Source organism: Durio zibethinus, chromosome 9, assembly GCF_047325235.1.
Source record: "Durio zibethinus cultivar Kanyao isolate XHJ-2024 chromosome 9, ASM4732523v1, whole genome shotgun sequence".
In the NCBI taxonomy this organism is placed as follows: Eukaryota; Viridiplantae; Streptophyta; class Magnoliopsida; order Malvales; family Malvaceae; genus Durio; species Durio zibethinus.
In genome coordinates, this window is record NC_143170.1 from 2,844,484 (window position 1) to 2,865,036 (window position 20,553).

The 20,553-nt window shown below is 31.8% G+C and overlaps 1 protein-coding gene, 1 non-coding gene and 2 pseudogenes across 4 annotated transcripts; 1 reads left to right on the forward strand and 3 right to left on the reverse strand.

The window, feature by feature from the left end:
- Positions 1–391: 391 nt before the first annotated feature.
- On the reverse strand, positions 392–2,211 carry LOC111305862 (putative sugar phosphate/phosphate translocator At1g12500 pseudogene; annotated as a pseudogene). Its single transcript, XR_016345001.1, has one exon. The product of XR_016345001.1 is annotated as a putative sugar phosphate/phosphate translocator At1g12500 pseudogene (transcript).
- Positions 2,212–2,906: 695 nt separating this feature from the next.
- Positions 2,907–4,253, reverse strand: LOC111315474 (GRF-interacting factor 10-like; annotated as a pseudogene). Its single transcript, XR_016345372.1, has 3 exons — positions 4,069–4,253; positions 3,660–3,968; positions 2,907–3,540 (listed from the first exon to the last, which is right to left on the reverse strand). The product of XR_016345372.1 is annotated as a GRF-interacting factor 10-like (transcript).
- A 7,770-nt stretch (positions 4,254–12,023) lies between these two features.
- Positions 12,024–12,097, reverse strand: TRNAV-AAC (transfer RNA valine (anticodon AAC)). The gene has a single exon. It is a non-coding gene; the product is annotated as a tRNA-Val (tRNA).
- A 5,899-nt stretch (positions 12,098–17,996) lies between these two features.
- LOC111315480 (geraniol 8-hydroxylase-like) lies at positions 17,997–19,959 on the forward strand. The gene is made up of 2 exons (XM_022917214.2): positions 17,997–19,024; positions 19,120–19,959. The coding sequence occupies exons 1-2, from the start codon at positions 18,128–18,130 to the stop codon at positions 19,723–19,725; spliced, it is 1,503 nt and encodes a 500-aa protein (XP_022772949.2). The 5' UTR covers positions 17,997–18,127; the 3' UTR covers positions 19,726–19,959.
- The last annotated feature ends 594 nt before the right edge of the window (positions 19,960–20,553 follow it).

Consider the following 20,553-nt stretch of genomic DNA (forward strand, 5'->3'; position numbering starts at 1 on the left):
AGAAAGTGACAGCCATGCTGAGAAATAAATGTGAATAATTAACCAATTATCATTGGATGGCAAAAACCACATTGTAGATCACAAGGATGAACTTTCAAATGGTATATAGAAGAAGAAAATTCTATTCAGATTCTCAGGACACCTGAAAACGCATCAAAATTTCATTCCCAGGTTTGTTATATCATACAAAAACATGTTTCCTTCTAAATTCAATTCAAAGGATTAGATCCCTAAACAGAATTACCAATGAAATTCTTCCAAACTCAAAAACAAGACCAAGAATGTCAATCATGCATAGATTTAATTGAACATGGCGTGAACAGAAGAATGAAGTCAATAATGCAACATATAGCAGTGGGGGAGATTTTTCTCCCAACTATAACACATAAAATTGAATATTTGAATTGAGTCTTCTATCTGTCTATTTTAATTCAGCAAAACCATATAGTATAAGATTACAAACAGGGGAAAATGAAAGAATTTTATTCTGTTAAACCACCCCAATAACAAAAGAAAAAAGCATCTAACCTTTTTCCTTTTCCACCATCGTTCCTATACAATCCAATCACAATTTTCTTTTATCCAAATTCTCTTCTTTGATTCTTTTTCCTCCATTAAAATCTAATCAAAAATAAAAAAGCAAGAAATTATAATGAATAATAAAAAAAAGAAAAAGAAAAAAGAGCCCCACCCCTGTTGCGGCAATCAAAATGAATCCTATCCTTTCTTTTTTAACTTATTGTCAGTGTGTTGTGACCTTCGATCTCTTCTTTGCCTCACTGTAAAGCACAATTCCCATAATCGTAACAGCGAATCCAGTAATCCCCATGCCGGTCACCGGATTCCTAAAGATCATAACCGACACAAACGCTGCCACTGCAGCTTTGGCATTACCCAAAACCTGCAAAGTAAGGGCACTCGTATGCTTGGTAACCAAAAAATTTGCCAAATTCACCAAATAGGCCACCGTAGCATTCCCAACCAACAAGAAAACAATAAAAGAATCACTCCTAGCTTTCTCAAGTGTGACTCTTGCAACATTCCCTTCAATATATAGAGTAAACGGTAACAAAATCATTGCTGCCATAGGAGCCATATACAATAACAAGTTCATGGAATGTAGTTTCTCAGCTTCACTAGTTAACAAGATCCCTTGAACCACAGATTTCAAAGCACGACCAGCAGTAGAACCAATACAAACCAAGAATCCAAACAGGTTAAACAAAGGCTCACTATTACTAGCCAAAACAATCCCAAAAACCACAGGCAAAAGTGCGAAATAAACCTCAGCAGATTCCCTCTTGCAAGTGATTAAGAAAGCAAAAATGGCAGTGAAAAAAGGGGTCGTTGCACCAATAGCTTGGTTAAACGACACCGGAATGTACCTTAAAGAAGTGTTCCCACACACCACAGAGAAACAAAAGATAGCACTCAAAGCAAAGATCTTGAAAAACTGCTTCCTTGACAAAATGTGTTGCCTTGGAACTATTTCAAGAAAGTTTATGGCTACGTAACTGTAACAAGCACATGCGATCATATGAAGCATGGTGAGAAAGATTGGATAACGGTAGCCATAAAAGCTGAGGAGATACTTGTTAAGTAAAAGGACCCCAATGTTGGACATGAACCATGAAGCAATGATCAGAGCTGTTAAAAGATTAGGAGAGAGATGGGATCCAACGCTGTAGAGGCCGTTTCTAACATCACCAGTTGGGGTTACTGGAATGTCCAACACCTGGTGGTTGGTAGTGGCGGTTGAGTCCAATCTTGGGTTGCTCATCCTCCTTGTTGTCCATGTTTGTGCTTCCACCATTTGGGTCTTTGGGGATGACAGTAAAAATAGTAACTTTAGCTCAAAGACTCAAAAAATTTTTTCTTTCGGTTTTCTTCTCTCTCCAAAAATTAGGAAACGAGAGACACAGAGAAGAAGAGAAGAAAGTATTGTTTTCCAATTGTTTTTGAGTGGCTGGTTAGATCTGAAGGATATGTTCAGTGAGGTGAGGTGATCTGATCAGAGGGTAAAGATTTAGAATTGAGAAAATGGAGAAATGGTAAACGTTGGAATGGAAGAAAGGGTACAGAGGATAAAACATAAAAGTACTAATTAGATTCCCTCATGAAAATAGCTTAGATGTCGAGGGAGTGTCGTTAATGGATTCGCTTTCAAGACTCTGGTATTACCGTGTGTCTTTTATGGTTAAGTGATAAAATGTACACGGTATGACTAAGATGTTAGTGGTGGGATTAGTAGGAACATAAGATTGAACATTGAAAAAGTAGGTGTTGATCAAAACTCCGTGGCCGTTGGCTGATAATGGGTAGGCCCATGCTTTAGCCGAAAGAGGTCTAATAAAAAGATTTATGTTTAAACCTTTACGTCCAAGCATTTTAAGGCCATATAGTGTTTTAGGTTCTTTTGGTAAATAACATTTTTTCATTATAAAATAATAGTAATTTCTTTTGGTTAGATATAGCAACGGAAATATAAATCATAAGTGCCTCGAGTTCCCCTCTATTGGATTTACTTTTTCTGTTGGGATTATTTTGATCCACTAGTGAAGGTTGAAGTTAGGAGCCCACGTTTTCGTTTGGGATGAAATTTTTTTCATGTTGCCTGCATTTTCTTGCCCACTGCTAGGATCACAATCCTCAATTTTTTTAGTACTTGACTTGAAGCACAATCCCCAAGCTTATCATATCTCATTTAGTCATTTTTGGTTGTATTACAGGGAAAAAAATTACCTGCAACAAAAGTTTAAGATTGAAAAATTTTTGTATCCACACATTTAGTTTGAATACTTCCTTCTCCAAATTAACAAAAAAGAAAAGTGTGGAGCATTAGAATTTTGGGCCCATTAGAAATCTAAAAGCCAACATTTTGCATTACCCATTATTCCACAGTAGCATTAGAAAAAAGCCTAAGCTGATAAAAGATAGGTGCAACCATGCGAGTACAACATTCAAGCTAGCTAAGGCTAGAGATTGATCAGAAATGGAGCCCATGAGTCGAAGCAACCCAACAAACACCGTTAATGTCTCTCGCATCTAAAACGTTACATCAAAACAAAAATCAAAGTCTCAAATCCTTCTAAGGCTCGAGCTTGCTGGTTACTTAACAACAAACATCTACCAAAATCTGTCATATTATATCCTTTGTTTCTTCCACAACTTTTGATACTGTAGTGAAGGTTCAGCTTTTGGATTACCCCCCTCGAAGAACACTCTTTGGAGAGAAACCAACAAAGCTGGAAGAGAGATTGCTGCCACTACTGCTGCTGCTATCCACTTGGAGTGAAATGGAGAGGTTGGTATCAGCATTAGTAGAGCTAATTCTAGTACGTGAAGTAGTAGCAGCTTGAGAAGCTTCCGCAAGCTTTCTTGAACGCTGGCGCCCTCTGTGCATGTGCCGCTCACAGTACTTGTGATCTGGGACTGCTTCTTTGCTACACCTCCATTTCTTCCCATCTGTTCGTCTACATCTTCCTGGCTCTGGATCCAGCCCATTTTTATACTCCAAGCGCAAGGCTCCATAACCCAAAACTGGACCAAGACGAAAGAAAAGAAGAAGAAAACTTTATTACTACTGATCAATTAACCAAAAAAATAGCAGTGCTAGAAAAAATTTTAGTGACTATGGGAGATGTTTTTTGGGTACTTACAGCCGGAGTAGAGTTGATAAGGACTGCCATGGAGGCCACCAAGAGAACCAGCAACACTTTTCCATATAGGAAGAAGAAGATGATGGGGGACAGGAAGTCCAGCTTCCATGTACTTGTAGATGAGAGATTGAAGATGCAGTTCCTGGAGCTGAAAAACTGTGAACCCACATGATTTTGTGTACCCAGTTGGTCTATGACCAGAGCCACGTCCAAGCTCAAGACCTAGCCCAATTGGAGCCGACCGTTCTTCCCCACTCAACCTATTACTCTCCATGTTCCACGAATCACCCAAATTTGTAAGTCCAATCCCTGTAAAAAGAATCACCAATACATGATGGTCAAAAATTTCTAGAAATCATGAAGTAATATGCCCTGAGTGAGAGAGAGAAAAAAAAAAAGGCAAGAGTACCGAAGTTTGCAAAACGGGCAATCTTGAGATGTGAGTCTTGGGGCTCCATTTCTTGCGTGTGGGCATAAATCAGAGAAAACAAAAGGTCAGAACAGATGCTGTATGGTCTGGAACACTAAAGATCAAAGATACATCCTCTTTGGAAGTGGGAGCAGTAAGACTTGATTTTTCAGTCAGAAAAGTTTAGCTCATGGCAGAGTTAATGGGATTGGAGAGGATGGGCCAATGGTATATCTAACCTTCTTAAATGACAAATGTAACAATGTCACCAAGCACGCCCCAGTTGTCCTTCTATGAATTGCGTTCCCATCCAACAAAGAGAGAGATAGACAGACAGAGATTAAAGTGAAAGTCTTCTGACATGTCAGGAAACTCTGCAGGTGTTGCAGAAACAAACGCGTGTGTCACGTCATGAGTCAAGACAAGTAGAACCTGGGACCCGCAATATGACAAAGAAGACGGTCTTTTTGCTTCGCTTCCCTTCTCCCACGTACGAACAAGCAACAGTTTGTCAGCATAACTAGATACTTATCAGAACGCGTGAGCAACACCTTAAAATTTGAAATGATCCATTCTGCATTTGCACATGAACTGGGGGAACTGCCTTGAAACAAAATGGTGACTAGGATTGTGGTCAATGGTTACGGTTTCATTGATTACCTCATCTCATTTATGGTATAGAGAAAAAAGCCACCTAAAGATACATTGAATTTAACCTTCAAATTTTCTGGTTTCCCTGTGCATTGCACCATTATCGAATTGATTTTCTAGTTGTTGTTAAGCAGACAAGAGTAAGTACAAACTGATATCATCACCAATCAAATATAAACACATGTACGTATGTATTTGTATTTCAACCGTTACTTTTGCAGTGCCATTTAGCATTGCTATTGTTAGAAAGAGCGAGTTAAGCCCCATGCGTTATTCAAATATTCAAAGGTCAGGAATTTTACGTTTTAGGTTACTTTAAAAGATTCTTATATAATAAAAGATATGAGGGTTGGTTTTGGCACGAAAAAAAAGAAAGAGAAGTGCATCGCAAGCCGAAAAGAGGAAAAAAAAAAGCCAAAAAAAATTAAAAAAAAAAAGAAAAAGAAAAGAGAGTTAATTGAATAAAAATTAATTTATGATTCGATTGAATTAAAATTTTATTAATAAATTTATAATTTAAAATTTTATATTTTGAACGAAAAAAATTAAATTTTAAGCTTTTTAGAAATAAATTTATGTTATATTTATTGAGTTATTTATTTGATGAAGTTTTTTTAATTATTTTTTTAGTTGTTGATTAACTTTAATTTTAGCTACAAGAAAATTTTTTATATCAATTATTTAATAAGGAAGATTTTTTTGATTGTTCATATTTTTTTTCTACAGTTGAAGGTTTTTCACGTAAATATTGGTGTCTTTTTTTTTTTTTACGTTTTAAATTATTGATTGTTATTTATTACAAGTGGTTTATTAAGATATATTACTTCTGCATTGTTATGTTTGTTGCTTCAAGCCCAACAAGTAGTATCAGAGCAAGAGTTATTTTGAGATATCGATATAAAAATAACGTAAGACAAAAGTAAATTCTATTTAAAATCATGAAATGTAATACATGTTTTATGATAAAATTGATAGCATCAAATTATTAAATTTAGAAGCTTATGATAGAGGAAGATTTATATGAGTCGGTATTGAGTGATTCAACTAAACTAGTAGATACAAAAAATAAAAATTGAAATAAGATAAGTAGAAAGACTTTGGTTACAATAAAAAAATAGGTTGATATCAACGTGTTCCATCATGTAATACAAGAGATAGATACCCACATTGTTTAAGAAAAATTAGTAGCATTGTATGAGAAAAAATATGTATGAATAAAATTATACTTGTTGAAAAGCTTACAGCTTTGCAGTATAAGGATGGATAATCGATTACAAAGCACTTGAATAATTTTTAAGATGTATTTAATCAGATGACTACTATGAAACTTAAGACGGATGATGAAATAAAAGCGTTGTTTCTTTTGAGTTTATTGCCAAACAGCTGAAATACTTTAATTATGATTATTCTTAACTTAGCTTCTTATTACAATGTGACATTGGAGATGGTAAAAAATAGTATGCTAAATGAAAAAGCAATGTGAAAAGATTTAGACCTTAGGAATCAAGTTTTTGTTATAGAGAACAAAGGTAGAAACATCGACAGAAGTTAAAACTCAAAAGATCATAATAAGTTTAAACGTAGATCTAAGTCTAGAAATAAAATGAAGTGTTTATATTATGGTAAAATAGGTCATATAAAGCAAAAATATAAAATCTTGAAGCAAGAACGAAAAGATAAAAAATATAAGAGTTTAGATGATGACAATATTATAATAGTGAATTCAGATAATGATACAGTTATTTTGATTTGTACACATAATGATTGTAATCATGTTGGTGATCCTAGTATTGAATAGATAGTTGACACAAGAACAGTATATCATTGATTCCTAAGAAAGAGCTATTTATAATTTACAAAGTAAGAGATTTTGATTACACCAAAATGAGAAATAAGAATGTGTCATAGATTCTTGAGATTGATGATGTTGTACAAACTAACACGAGCTGTATGTTAACTTTAAAAGATGTTAGACATATTTTGAATATGAGAATGAACTTGCTTGCTATTAATATCTTTGATAAAAAAAGATATAAGAGTTGATAAAAAAATGTGTAGTGAAAGCTTTTTAAATGATCTATGATAGTTGTAAGAGAAAAATTATACTGTATAATATATAAGATATGGATGCAATTGTACGAAAATCAGATAAATACTGTTGAGGATAATGTTTCAACAAATTTATAACATAAAAATTTGGCATATATGAGTAAAAAAAGGTTACAGGTTTTGACAAGGCTGTCTTTTATTATGTTGACCAAAAGTATTATCTTGATTTATGTAATCATTATTTATTTGGCAAGTATCATAAAGTTTTTTTTGTAAGCATTCTCAGAGAAAAGAAAACAAATTGAAATTGATTCATTCTGATGTATATGATCTCATTAAGGTTGAGTTATTGGGTGGTAGCTGATATTTTGTTACTTTTATTTATAATGCTTTACGTAAGACTTATGTGTATATGTTGAAAAACAAAAGTCAGATACTATAATACTTTTAAAAATTTCATGTCATGGTAGAAAAGATGACAAGGTTGCCATTGAAGTGTATTTAGACTGATAATGGTAAAGAATACACATTCAAAAACTTTGGAGAATATTGTTCAAAGCATAAGATTAGGTATGAGATGATAGAACCTGAAATATTGTAACATAATGGTATAGCTAAAAGGATGAACTGCACCATTATAAAAAAAATCAGATGTATATTGAGGATGACAAAATTACCAAAGTCATTTTAGGGTAAAGCAGTCAACATAGCTTGTTATTACTTAACAAACCACCATTAATTCCTTTGGGCTTTGACATTCCAAAAAAGGTACAGATAGAGTAAGATGCTTTATACTCTCACTTGAAAGTTTTTAGGTATAAAGCATTCATATACGTGTCAAAAGTATAGAGGTAAAAACTTGACAGTATAGCCATACATTATGTATTTGTAGGATATGATGATGAAAAATTTAGCTATAGGGAATGAGATCCAGTGAAAAAAAATGATTAGAAACAGAGATGTAATCTCTCATGAAAAAAAAACTATAACAGACTTTGAAAAAAATGAAAAGATTACACGAGTTACTATTGAGTATGATATTTCAACACCGATAGAAGTTCTACAAGAAAAAATTATAGATGGTAAAAATAAGTAAGAGATAGAACTTAAAGATACGAATGAGTCAACCATAGTTAGTGATGAGCCAAATACAATCAGTTTTGAACAGAAAAAATAATCCTCTCTATCTAAAAGTGTTGAGCAAGGTGAACAGTCTTCTCCACTAGAGGTGTTGAGCATGGGGAGCTACCTTCGAAATTAGGTAATGTAGAATCTCAACCTAAGAAATTTATTAGAGAGCACAGCCATCTACCAAGTATTCAAGTTTAGATTTTATTTTAGTTACCAGTAAGCCAAAGAGATTGCAATATGTGCAGACTATTTCATATAAATAACATTGATTAAAAGTAATAAAATAGAAGATTAAGTCATTGTGAAAAAATATTACATATGATTTTGTTAAACTTTCAAAAGAGAAGATGTCGTTGAAAAATAAATAGGTGTTCTAGTTGAAAAAATGTGACAAACTAGTGAGGTATAAAACTTGATTGATGGGTTTTTCTCATAAATCTAGCATCGATTTTGATAAAATCTTCTCTTTGATTATGAAAATGAGTTTCATTCTAGTATTGAAATTAGTAACTGATTTAAATCTTAAGCTTGAGCAATTTGATATTAAGATTACATTCTTGCATGATGACTTACAATAGGACATTTATATGGATCAGCCTGAAAGTTTTGAAGTGAAAGGAAAATAGCACTTAGTTTGCAAACTAAAGAAAAACTTATATGGCTTGAAACAAGCTTTATGACAGTGGTACAAAAAATTTGATTCTTTTATGGTGAGCAACAACTATAAAATAATGATAATGGATTCTTGTGTGTATGTTAAAATTTTTTTTGATGATAATATCATTATTGTTTTAGTAAATGTTGATAATATATTAATTGTGGAACAAGATGTTGGTATGATTCGTAGGTTGAAAAAATAATTACCTAAGTCATTTGACATGAAAGATTTAGTTCGAACAAAGCAGATTCTTAGTATAGATATTAAATATGATAAAAAAGCTAAAAAACTATGATTATCATAAAAAAAAGTATGTTGAATGAGTGCTTAGTAGATTCAACATATAACATGCTAAATCAGTTAGCAATCCACTTATCAACTATTTTCATTTGAGTAAAAAATCTTTTCAGTGACAAAAAAAGAGCAACTAGCTATGTTTAGTATTTCTTATTCTTTTGCAATTGTTTTTCATATATCTTATGGTTTGCACATGGCCTGGTATTACTTATGTAGTTGATGTAGTGAATAGATTTTTTTCTAATCCAGGAAAGGTTCACTGGGAAACAGTGAAATTGATTTTTAAATATTTGAAAGACAGCTAAAAAATATACTTAAGTTATAGAGTTTCATAACCAGTTCTAGAAGATTTACTGATGTTAATATGGTAGGTGATCTTGATGGTAAAAAATTTACTTTAAAATATTTGTTCATTTTTGCAGAATGAGCTATGTTTTGATGGTTTAAGTTACACGAGTATGTTACCTTATCAATTACAGAGGTTAAGTATATTACAGCAATTGAAGCAGGTAAAAAAATATTTTGGATGAAACGTTTTCTTCTTGAATTAAGGTTGAATAAAAAATAGTATGTAGTATTTTGTGATAGTCAAAGTACTTTAGATTTGAGTAAAAATATCACGTATCATGCTAGAATGAAGTACATTAATGTTAGATATCATTGACTATGTTTAGTTATTGAAGAACAATAAATGCTATTTAAAAAAAATCAACACCGATGAGAATGTAGCAGATATGTCTACTAAAACACTTCTTAGGAAAAAATTTGAGCTCTATAATAACTTGATCGGAATAGGTTCTTTGGTCAAGGTAAGTTTCAAATAAACCTGTTATAGTGATAAATCTTTTCATAATGGGGCTGGAGGGAAAATTTGTTAGGAAGAGTAGGGTCTAGCCCCATATGTTATTTGACTATTCAAAAGCTTGGCTTTGTGTTTTAGGCTATTCTAAGAGAGCCTTACATAACAAAAGATGTGATGATTGGTTTTGGCATGAAAAAAAATTAGAGAAATGCGTTGCAAGCCAAAAAAGGAAAAAAAAAAGCCAAAAAAATAAAGAGAAAAGGAAGACTGAAAGGTTAGTTGAACGAAAGTCGATTCGTAGTTCGATTGAGCTAAAATTTTATTAGTAAGTTTATGATTCAAAGTACTATATGTTAAATGATAAAATTTGAGTTTGAAGCTCTCTATGAACAAATCTATAGTGTATTTATTGAGTAACCTATTTAGTAAGATTTTTTCAATTATCTCTTTAATTGTTGATTAGCTCTAATTTTAGTTAAAAGATAATTTTATATATCTATTATTTTATAGTAGATATTTTTCTAGTGGTCTATAGTTTTTCCCTTTATACTAGAGGATTTTTTATGTAAATTTTAATGTGCTTTATTTTTTTACATTTTGAATTATTGATTGTTGTCTATTACTGTAAGTTTATTACAATATATTACTTCTACGTAATTATGTTTGTTGCTTTAAGCTCAATAGTTATATTCATCATTTTTTTTCTCAACTAAAACTCTCATTAAACTTATTTATTAAATTAAAGTAGTTTTGAACTTAATTCCTAAAATAGGTATTTTGTATATGTGGGCTCCACATCATATAAAAGTATTTAATTAATTATAATTTTATAAAAAAATTCAATTAGAGAGATGGGATTGGAAACCTGACTCTGTTCAAGAAATCAATTTCAAGATCTTAAAATAGGATTGAAAATTCATCTCTATTTAGAATGAAAACCAAGGAAAATGAGACATTAAAATGCAGTTTCTGATGATGATTTTATATTTTTATTGTCATTCAAAAAGACAAGGAGAATCACTCAAAACAATCTACCTGATTACTTTTTTATGTATAACATTTTGGCGAGATTTGTGCCATTTATCAATCATTGAACTTTTGTGATTGAAAGCATAACAAGTTTCAATGTAAATCGAACTTTTGTATTTGCCTTGGTTAACAATAAGGTTATGATTGCTTAATTTTAGAATCATTTATGCAAGTGATCCAATGTACTTCAAATATTAGCAATAACATGTGAATTTGAAAATAAGTTGTTTCTATTGCTCTGTGCTTAAAATGGATGTTTGGTTCTCATTACAGCATTCATTGTTGCCTTGTGACAGGAATACTTTCCCTGTTACGTTTTGATTTTAAAGATGTGTTCGACGAGGTGATGCATTGCTCCATATGTATTACTTGTGAAAAGTTGTCGAAATGGAAGGTAAAGATGAAGGGTTTGCGATTCTTTCTTTCCTCCTTTTCCCTACACGTTCTCATCCAAGCTAAGTCACGGAATGGTAAGAGAGCCAAAGACAATTTAACCAAAGAGAAAGGAGGTTAAAAATGAAAGATGATTGAACCCATGTCTAAGTTTAAGTCCTGCATTTTGGCCCACCAAGACTTCAACCCAAATCTATCATCCTCTCGCCATAGCTGTCCAATCTCTTACTCTTAATAAAAAACATTCTGAAGGAGGAAAGAACATCCTGTCATCAGCCCCGCGACAATTTTGGCATCAATTAAAGAGAAGTGAGTTTTTAAGCTTTAAAGAGATGTAGTTTTTTATGGTTCAAGCAAGCATTGCGTTCATTATGCAATTTGGATCCTTTTGTGCTAATAGGTTTTGAGATCTGTTTTACCATAGAAGATCCGCAAAATAAACAAACATGGATTTCTGAGTCGAGACATGCACTTTTGATTTTACTTTTTCACTTGACTTTCTCAATATTTAGTTTATGGAAACTACTAATTTATTCTTAACCAATGTCATTTTTGTTGGGAAAAGAAAACAACGAAAAAGATATGAAAATAGTCGCAGATTGGACTTCACAGAAGTAGAAAAAGAGTGGATTGGAGGAAGAAGAGTGACGTGAAATTCTTTTACTCGTGGAATTTAGTTGTACATCACTATAAGCTTTTGGGAATAAAGTTTAAAAACACCCCATGCAAGGAAATAAGATTACAAAATTCCCTTGTTTGGGAAAAAACTCGTTGTACCCGTGGCAGCTGGCTATTTCTTTGGTTTGATCAGTGGTCATTATTTTCAATTTGCTATGTAAATCCCAGTCAGACATCAGGCATCACCGAAGGTCAAAACTCGACAAAAGCAGGTGATTGTGTTAATACTAACTTACAACTATTAATATACGACTTAAAATAGAAAATTGGCGTCGCCCGGACTCGAACCGGAGACCTTCAGTGTGTTAGACTGACGTGATAACCAACTACACCACGACACCGTTGCTCTGTGAGGTCGTTTCTTTTAAAGCTAATTCTAAGGAATTTATCAGACATCAACATGACAATTGAGACTGGAAATAAAACATTATTTTATTTAGTCAAGTGGAAGATCCAAAAGCTTTTCTTTTAGTTTTTTACGGTGACATTCAGTTTTTCTTCTGATTCTTATGATGATGTGCTGCTTTAACAGTAAACATCTGCTGAACGTGGTATCTTACATGGGCATTCCTATTCACTCACTTCTTTATGATTCTTGTTTGGTGGATCTAGCAATAGGAATGCATGCCTATTCACTCACTTCTTTAAAAGAACCAACAGATTCTGCCATTTGGAAATCATGTTGCTTGCTGTACTGGAAATGGACTCAAATATGCACTCATGGATAGTTCATTTCCGGAAGATGATTAACTTTCTTGACAAACGTGATTGAGTGGTTAATATTGAGGTAAGAGCTTGATTCTCAGCAATGTGAGTAAAGGTTAGATTAAAAGTCTCTGTAATCTTCTGGGTAGCAATGGCACCTTAAAAATAAAGAGCATTTGCAGAGATTGCAGCACTGATTATTTGCCTTTGTGTAGGATCTCAAGTTCTCTACGCGAAACCATGCCACGGGACCCGTTTGCTGCAGAAAACTGATGCAACTACAATCAGGTCAAGAACCAATTATTGGCCGAAGGTCAATTTTTTTTTTAATCTTTTAGTTCAATAAAAAAATGGCCTAGGCCCACGAAGATCCACGTTCAATCATGAAAATCAAAGAAAATGTATGTTGTTTAGCCAGCGAGGTTGACTACTCTTTAAAATTGGGCATGGAGATTTTAATAATAAAAAAAAAATTTCAAGTTTTTTTTTTTTTTAAATCCGAAATAAACAGATTGATCAATTTTTTAAATTAAGTAAAATATATAATATCTGACAGCTTAAGATAAATAATTATAGATAGTATATTTAAAATAATCTTAATAAATAATCATTAATAAAATTTAAATTTAAAATTTTTTTATCAAAAAAAATAATTTTAATAGATTAAATTAATTATTTATTAATAAAAAACTTTTTTAACGTCTTAGGTTCTTATCCTTTATTTTAAAAGCGAAAAGATAGGATCTGCCAGGAAATGAATATTATAGAGCATAGAAATTTTCAGAGCAAAACTGTGGATAAGATTATAAATTTGGCAAGGGCTTTATTCATCTGCTCACTTGACTTTGTTTATTTTCTCTAAAATGAAAAAAGAATAGCAGACTGAAATAAATTGCATGCATAGACAAAAGAAAGAAAATCTCTCCACAAGTAAGATTCTTTTCCATGAGGTGAACAAAAAAAAAAAGCACATAATAATAAGGCAGAAAAAGAAAAGAGTTATCTTGGGATTGACCCACTACCCAAATAATATATTTATAAAATAGTTTAAGGAAACATTAATAATTTTGGTAAATAACTAAAAACAAAAAATATAAATCTTAATTAAAAAATTTATATAATATCTTGTTAAGTAAAATAAGTTAAATTATTTATATTCAAATTCTTCGTAGCCTAGATATTATCAAAGTCAAAAAAAAAAATTACCTAAAATAAAATTTTTATTCATAAAAAACTCACTGAATCAAGACTTGCAATATAAGAGCAAAACTCTAAAAAAACATAATCTATTAAAAACAAATTCAACCGAAAAAAGAAATAAAATCTTTCAACCCAACATAAAACATATAAAATCTTGTTAACACCTAAACTAGTCAAAAAATCTGCTAAAAATTTTACTTCTCTTAAACTAACCTTTCTAATTTCAACCCTAAATCTATAAAAAAAATCTCAATATAATTTCCCTCATTGTTTTTTAAAAAACTTGTCTTATAAATTAGAATCTCATTATGACTAGTCAAAATCTCATCGTAAATGTTGTAAGTACCTACCATCATAATCCTAAAAAGTTTATTATTGCACACTAAAATGAAAGAAAATGATATAGTAAATAGGGCAAGCCCTTCATTTTGATACCACATACAAATTCGCTATATATTAAAAAAAATCATTGATTATCAAATAAACAAAAAGAGGTTTTGGATATATATCTGGAATTGGGCATGGCTCAGTCAGTATCTCTTGCAAAACAAATGAAGAAATCATTACCAAAAAATATTTTAAAAAGTTTAATCTTTTAAAAAATGGACAGTTTCACTTTAATAAAATCTTAAAAATAAAAAATTCGAGAATGAATTTAAAAATCATAATAATTGACAAGACATATTCACGCGGCTACAGGCTACCTGCATACTTTTCTTTTTTTCATTAATTATCTGATAGCATTTTTCTCTGCTTGTACCTCCCACAATAATGACTAAGGAATGCAGCCTTTAGAAGAAAGTGTTTGATGTTATCTTTCAAAAATTCAAAATTATTATTAATAAATCTATAAATTTTTTTGGTCCTAAGTGGGACCCATGTCGCTCATGAAAAACTATTGTAGGTAAAAATATACGAGGTAAGATACTATAAGGCAGCTGTTTTTTCAGGACATTACTGGCTACTTTTTTAAGTCCCATATTGTTTATTATTATTTTGGGAGGAATGTTGGGGATGCTCAAAAAATAACGGTCTAACAACATTTGAAATTTTATGGAATCACATTAGTTTATTTTTATAATTTATAATTAATTACATGTTAATATTGTCTCATCTTTTCAGAAGTTAAATTTTATTTTTTTAACTGAAATTAGGTCATTTATAAAAGTAAGTATCCCATTTTGAATGAAAAAAAAAAAAAGATTAACGTGATTTCATTAAAATTTTGAGTGTTAAACGTGGCTATTGAGTTGGCTGCCCCTAACATTTTCCTTATTTTATTTCAAAACTTAAGTGGTTATCAAACACAACAATATGTATTTGATGCCTGACATCTTGGTGTGCAAACTGTACAGCATATTGACATGGTTTCTGATTTTTTTATTAGAGATCTTACTTGGATTCTGTAATCTCCTGGGTACCAATGGTACCTTAGAAATGAAGAGCATTTGCAGAGGCTGCAGCACTTATTATTTGCCTTTGTGTAGGATCTCAAATTCTCTACGCGAAATCATGTCACAGGACGCATTTGCATACAACTTCAATCAGGTCAACGACCGATTATTTGCCGAAGATCATTTTTTTTTTTAAATTTTTTAGTTCAATCAAAAAATGGCCTAGGCCCATGAAGATCCACGTTCTATCGTGAAAATAAAGGAAAATGTTTGGTGTTTAGCCAGCGAGGTCGACTACTCATAAATATTGGGCATGGAGATTTTAATAATAACAAAAAAATTTTCAAGTTTCAACGTGTTAGGTTCTCATCTTTCATTTTAAAAGCGAAAAGATAGGATCTACCTGAAAATGGATATTATAAAGCATAGAAATTTTCAGAGCAAAACTGTGATAAGATTATAATTTTGTGAACTTGGCTTCACTTCGTTTATTTTCTCAAAAAAAAAAAAAAATAGCAGACTGAAATTGTATAAATTGCAAGCGCAGACAAAAGAAAGAAAATCTCTCTACAAGTAAGAATCTTTTCCATGAGGTGAATAAAAAGAAAGCACATAATAATTAAGACAGAAAAAGAAAAAAGTTATATTGGGATTGACCCACTACACAAATAATGTATTTAAAAAATAGTTTAAGAAAACACAAATAATTTTGATAAGTAAATAAAATCAAAAATATAAATCTTAATTAAAAAATTCATATAATATCTTGCTAAGTAAAATAGGTCAAATTATTTATATTCAAAATTTCCAAAACCTAGATATCATCAAAGTCATAAAGAAATTTTTTTTTTACCTAAAATATGATTTTTATTCATAAAAGAGTCGCTAGATCAAGACTTACAATATAAGAGCAAAGATCTAGAAAAACATAATCTATTAGAAACAAATTAAGCCAAAAAAGAAAATAAAACCTTTCAACCCAAACATAAAACATATAAATCCTTTCTAATCTCAACCTTAAATCTACCAAAAATCTCAACATACTTTTCTACCATTGTTTTTTAAAAGATTTATCCTATAAATTAGAATCTCATTGCAACTGATCAAAATCTCGTTGAAAATGTTGTAAGTACCTACTATCATAATCCTAAAATGTTTATTTACCCTTTTTTTTTTTTCAAGTTCAATCATTCTACTTTTAATATTCAAAATGATTTTCTCATGTCCCATACCTTTCAACTTTATCTTTTATCTCTGCACAATTTAAACTTAAAAAATACAAACTAAGGTGACTGCAAAAGATTTTATAATGAAGGTTTTTAAGCAAAGATAATTGAATAAAGAGTCAGAGTTAGAGTCTTTTTTATTTTTAATTTTTTGCTTTATTGTTAACAACAAGAACTACTTGCAAACATAGAAAACATTAAGTGATTATTGCTATTGCACATTAAAATGAAACAAAATGATATAGCAAATAAAGGAAGCTTTTCATTTTGATACTACATACAAACTTATTATATGTTAAAAAAATCATTGACCATCAAATAAACGGAAAGAGATGTTGGGTACATATCTAAATTTGGGAATGCCTTGATCAATATCTCCTATAAAACAAACGTAAAAATCATTATCAAAAAGTATTTTGAAAGGTTTTACCTTTTCAAAAATTGAGTTCAATGTGCAAGGATTCCATTAACCAAATGAAACCAAAACAAAGGGATAGTTGTGAATATTTTTATTTTTTGAGACAATTTAACCATATAAAATGAAACATCGTTGCTTTGTAAGAAAATTAATGAATTCACATCGATTTTTGGAGTCATTGAAAGAAGTTTCTTCCTAGTGCTCTTATTAAGATGCCTTATACTTAAAAAAAAAAAAAAACTCTCGCAAACATTAACTCAAAGAAGAACAAAAGAGAAAGAAGAAAGGTTACTAATGACTAGTTCACGCTTTAAAAAAACAAATAGATGTAATTTTATTCTTATTTTAAGAGCCAAGTCTATCACTATTGATATTTTGACCGTATTCTTTATTTGCTAAAATTAAAAAATATTATTAAAATATTATTAAATTCTTTTTGGGTCTTGATAGTTTCACTTGGATAAAAATTTAGAAATAAAAAATTTGAGAATGAATTTAAAAATCATAATGATTGATAAGATATATTCCCATGTCTACACGCTTTTCTTTTTTTCAATAATTATTTGATGACTTTTTTCTCTAATGAGTTGAATGTATCTCCTACCGTAATTATTAATAAATGCAAACTTCACTTTAACAAAGTTTTTGATTTTATCTTTAATCTGAAAATTCAAAATTATTATTAACAATTTATAATTTTATTTTGTGCCCTAAGTGGGACCCTTGTTGTGCAGGTAAAAATATTATAGACAAAAATATACGGAGGTAAAATGCTATAAGGCAACTATTTCTTCAGTTTACTTACCAAAGGCAAGGATTGGAAACTTAGAGAAAGTCCTGGTTGAGATGAGAGATCACTATTTTTAAATCATTGATGTTTCATTCTCTGAAATGATGACACTATTTTCGTTATTATTTTTAAAATAAAAATAAAATTGTTTTTTCAGGACACTAATGGCTACTTTTTTAGGTGCCATATTGTTTATTATTATTTTCGGAGGACTGTTAGGGGCACTCAAAAAATAACTGTACAGCAACATTTGAAATTTTATGGAATCACATTGGTTTATTTTTATAATTTATAATTAATTACATGTTAATCTTGTCTCATCTTTTCAGAAGTTAAATTTTAATTTTTTTAACTGAAATTAAGTAATTTATAAAAGTATCCCATTTTGAATGAAAAAAATAGATTGACGTGATTTCATTAAAATTTTGTGTTCAACGTGGCAATTGAGTTGGCTGGCCCCAACATTTTCCTTGTTTTGTTACAAAAATGGTTATCAAACACAACAATATGTCTTTGATACCTGACATCTTGGTGCGCAAACTGTACGACACATTCCTATGGTTTCTGATATTTTATTAGAGATCTTACTTTGATTCCTTGCTGGGAAGAGGAAGGGAGAGAGAGAGTGAGAGAGAGAGATGGACTTCTTGACAAGTTCCTTGTTTTGTCTTCTGTTGACCTGGTTCCTGGTTCAAGCTTTCCATGCAATTAGGAGGGGCAGGAAAGCATGTCCGGACAAGCTCCCACCTGGACCGCGGCGGTTTCCAATCTTCGGAAATCTGTTCGATCTTGGGGACAAACCCCACAAGTCTCTGGCTAAGCTCGCAAATACTCATGGTCCTGTTATGAGTCTGAAACTAGGCAGCTTAATCACGGTAGTTGTTTCCTCAGAAAAAATGGCAAAAGAAGTCCTGCAAAAGCATGACCTCACATTCTCTAACCGAACTGTTATCGATGCTGCCCGAGCCTGCCAACACTATGAAGTTGGGTTGCCTTGGATACCCGTCTCACCACTATGGAGAACTCTTCGCAAAGTATGTAATACGCATCTTTTCACCAGTCAGAAACTCGATTCCAATCAGTTCCTGCGTCGCAAGAAAATTCAAGAACTCATCGCCAATGTTCAGAAAGGTTGCCAGACAGGTGAAGCAATTAACATAGGCCAAGCAGCTTTCAATACTACAATTAATTTGCTGTCAAACACTATATTTTCTATGGATTTGGTTGATCCAAATTCACCTATTGCTCAAGAATTCAGGAAAACGGTGTGGGATATCATGGAAGTCGCAGGGAAGCCTAATTTGGCGGATTATTTCCCTGTGCTTAGAAAGATTGACCCGCAAGGTGTAAGGCGCAGGATGACTATCCTTTTTGACAAGTTGCTTGATCTTTTTGGCAAAATCTTTGATGAGCGATTGCAATCAAGAAAAGCACAGGGTTCAACTGCATCAAAAGATGTTTTGGATACTCTAGTTGACATTATTGAAGGCAATATCGAGGAGCTTAATAAAACTCATGTTACACATTTGCTTTTGGTAATCTTTTCTCTTCCTCTAATTTTCTCTTTGTTAGATCTCTTGGTACCATTAATTGAAACTACAAATATTAATTTAACCATGTTACATGACAGGTTTTATTTGTTGCTGGAACCGATACAACATCAAACACATTAGAGTGGGCAATGGCAGAATTACTTCATAATCCACAGGTTTTACTTAAAGCTAAGAAAGAATTAGAGGAAGTTATTGGCAAAGGAAATCCAGTTGAGGAATCGAACATAAATCGTTTACCATACTTGCAAGCAATTATGAAAGAAACCTTCCGAATGCACCCGACTGTACCTCTGTTACTCCCTCGCAGAGCTGGAGCAGACGCAGAAATTTGTGGTTTCACAGTCCCGGAGGGTGCACAGGTGTTGGTTAATGCATGGGCTATGGGTAGAGATCCAAGCTTTTGGGAGAACCCAAATGCTTTTATGCCAGAGAGGTTCTTAGGATCAGAAATTGATGTCAAAGGCAGGGATTTTGGGTTCATTCCATTCGGTGCAGGACGACGAATATGCCCAGGATTGCCTTTGGCAAATAGAATGTTGCATTTGATGTTAGGTTCCCTTATTCACTCCTTTGATTGGAAACTTGAAGGTGGAATCTCGCCAAAGGATATGAACATGGAAGAGAAGTTTGGCCTCACACTTCACATGGCTGAACCCTTGCGTGCTATCCCTGTTCTAGTGTGACAACACTGTTTAAATCGAAATAAAACGTTCGTAGTTTGTAATGCATTTGCCGAGGACCATTGATGACTTGGTTCTCCTTATGTGGACATTTGCAGTCAAATGGTCAAAACTCTACTTCTATATTGCTATGATCTTAATTTGAGTGTTGCTGATATCCTTGTACTTCTCTTTGATATCATAATATGGGATTTAATGAAAGAAAATAACCTGAGAGAGATTTGATTGTTCTGTTCATCTGTTTGTCTTCTCCCTTTACCATTCCCACCATATTCATTTTTATTTTTGGCTGCCTATATAAGATGAACATTGGCATATGAGGTGAATATGTACAGAATTCATCTGTCAATGAGTTCCTTAGTAAAATCGTGCTCCTTGTCACGTGAAAACGAAGCTTAGCTTGACCTGCGATTGATTTGCTATTGCTTTTTTTCTTTTTGGCCAGAGATTTGCTAGAGCTTTAGAGCTATAGTATTCACAGTTCACTCCCTGGAAAAGCTGAAGTAGATGTTGAACTCCATCACTTCATCGTTCCAAAGTGTGCACAAGTGCTGGTCAATTCGTGGGCTTGAACTTTCAATATTAAAAAAAAAATAAATATTTTATAATTTTGATATATAATATAAATAAATTAAGAGTTACTCTTACCCATAAGATGATAATAGTATTTTATAATTTTGATGCATAAATAAATATATTAAAAAGTTACCCTTACTCATACGCAATTTGGCTCAATTATTAATTAATTATTATGAGTTCGAATAGCATTTTAAATCCACTTTCAATGAAAATTAAATTTACATTATTTATATTAATAATATTTTAAATCTT

What these genes read in the sequence shown, in the direction of transcription:
- LOC111315480 (XM_022917214.2), top strand. Translation starts at nt 18,128, where the DNA reads ATGGACTTCTTGACAAGTTCCTTGTTTTGTCTTCTGTTGACCTGGTTC. An exon ending in ATGTTACACATTTGCTTTTG is followed by an intron (nt 19,025 to 19,119) that starts GTAATCTTTTCT and finishes GTTACATGACAG; the next exon opens with GTTTTATTTGTTGCTGGAAC.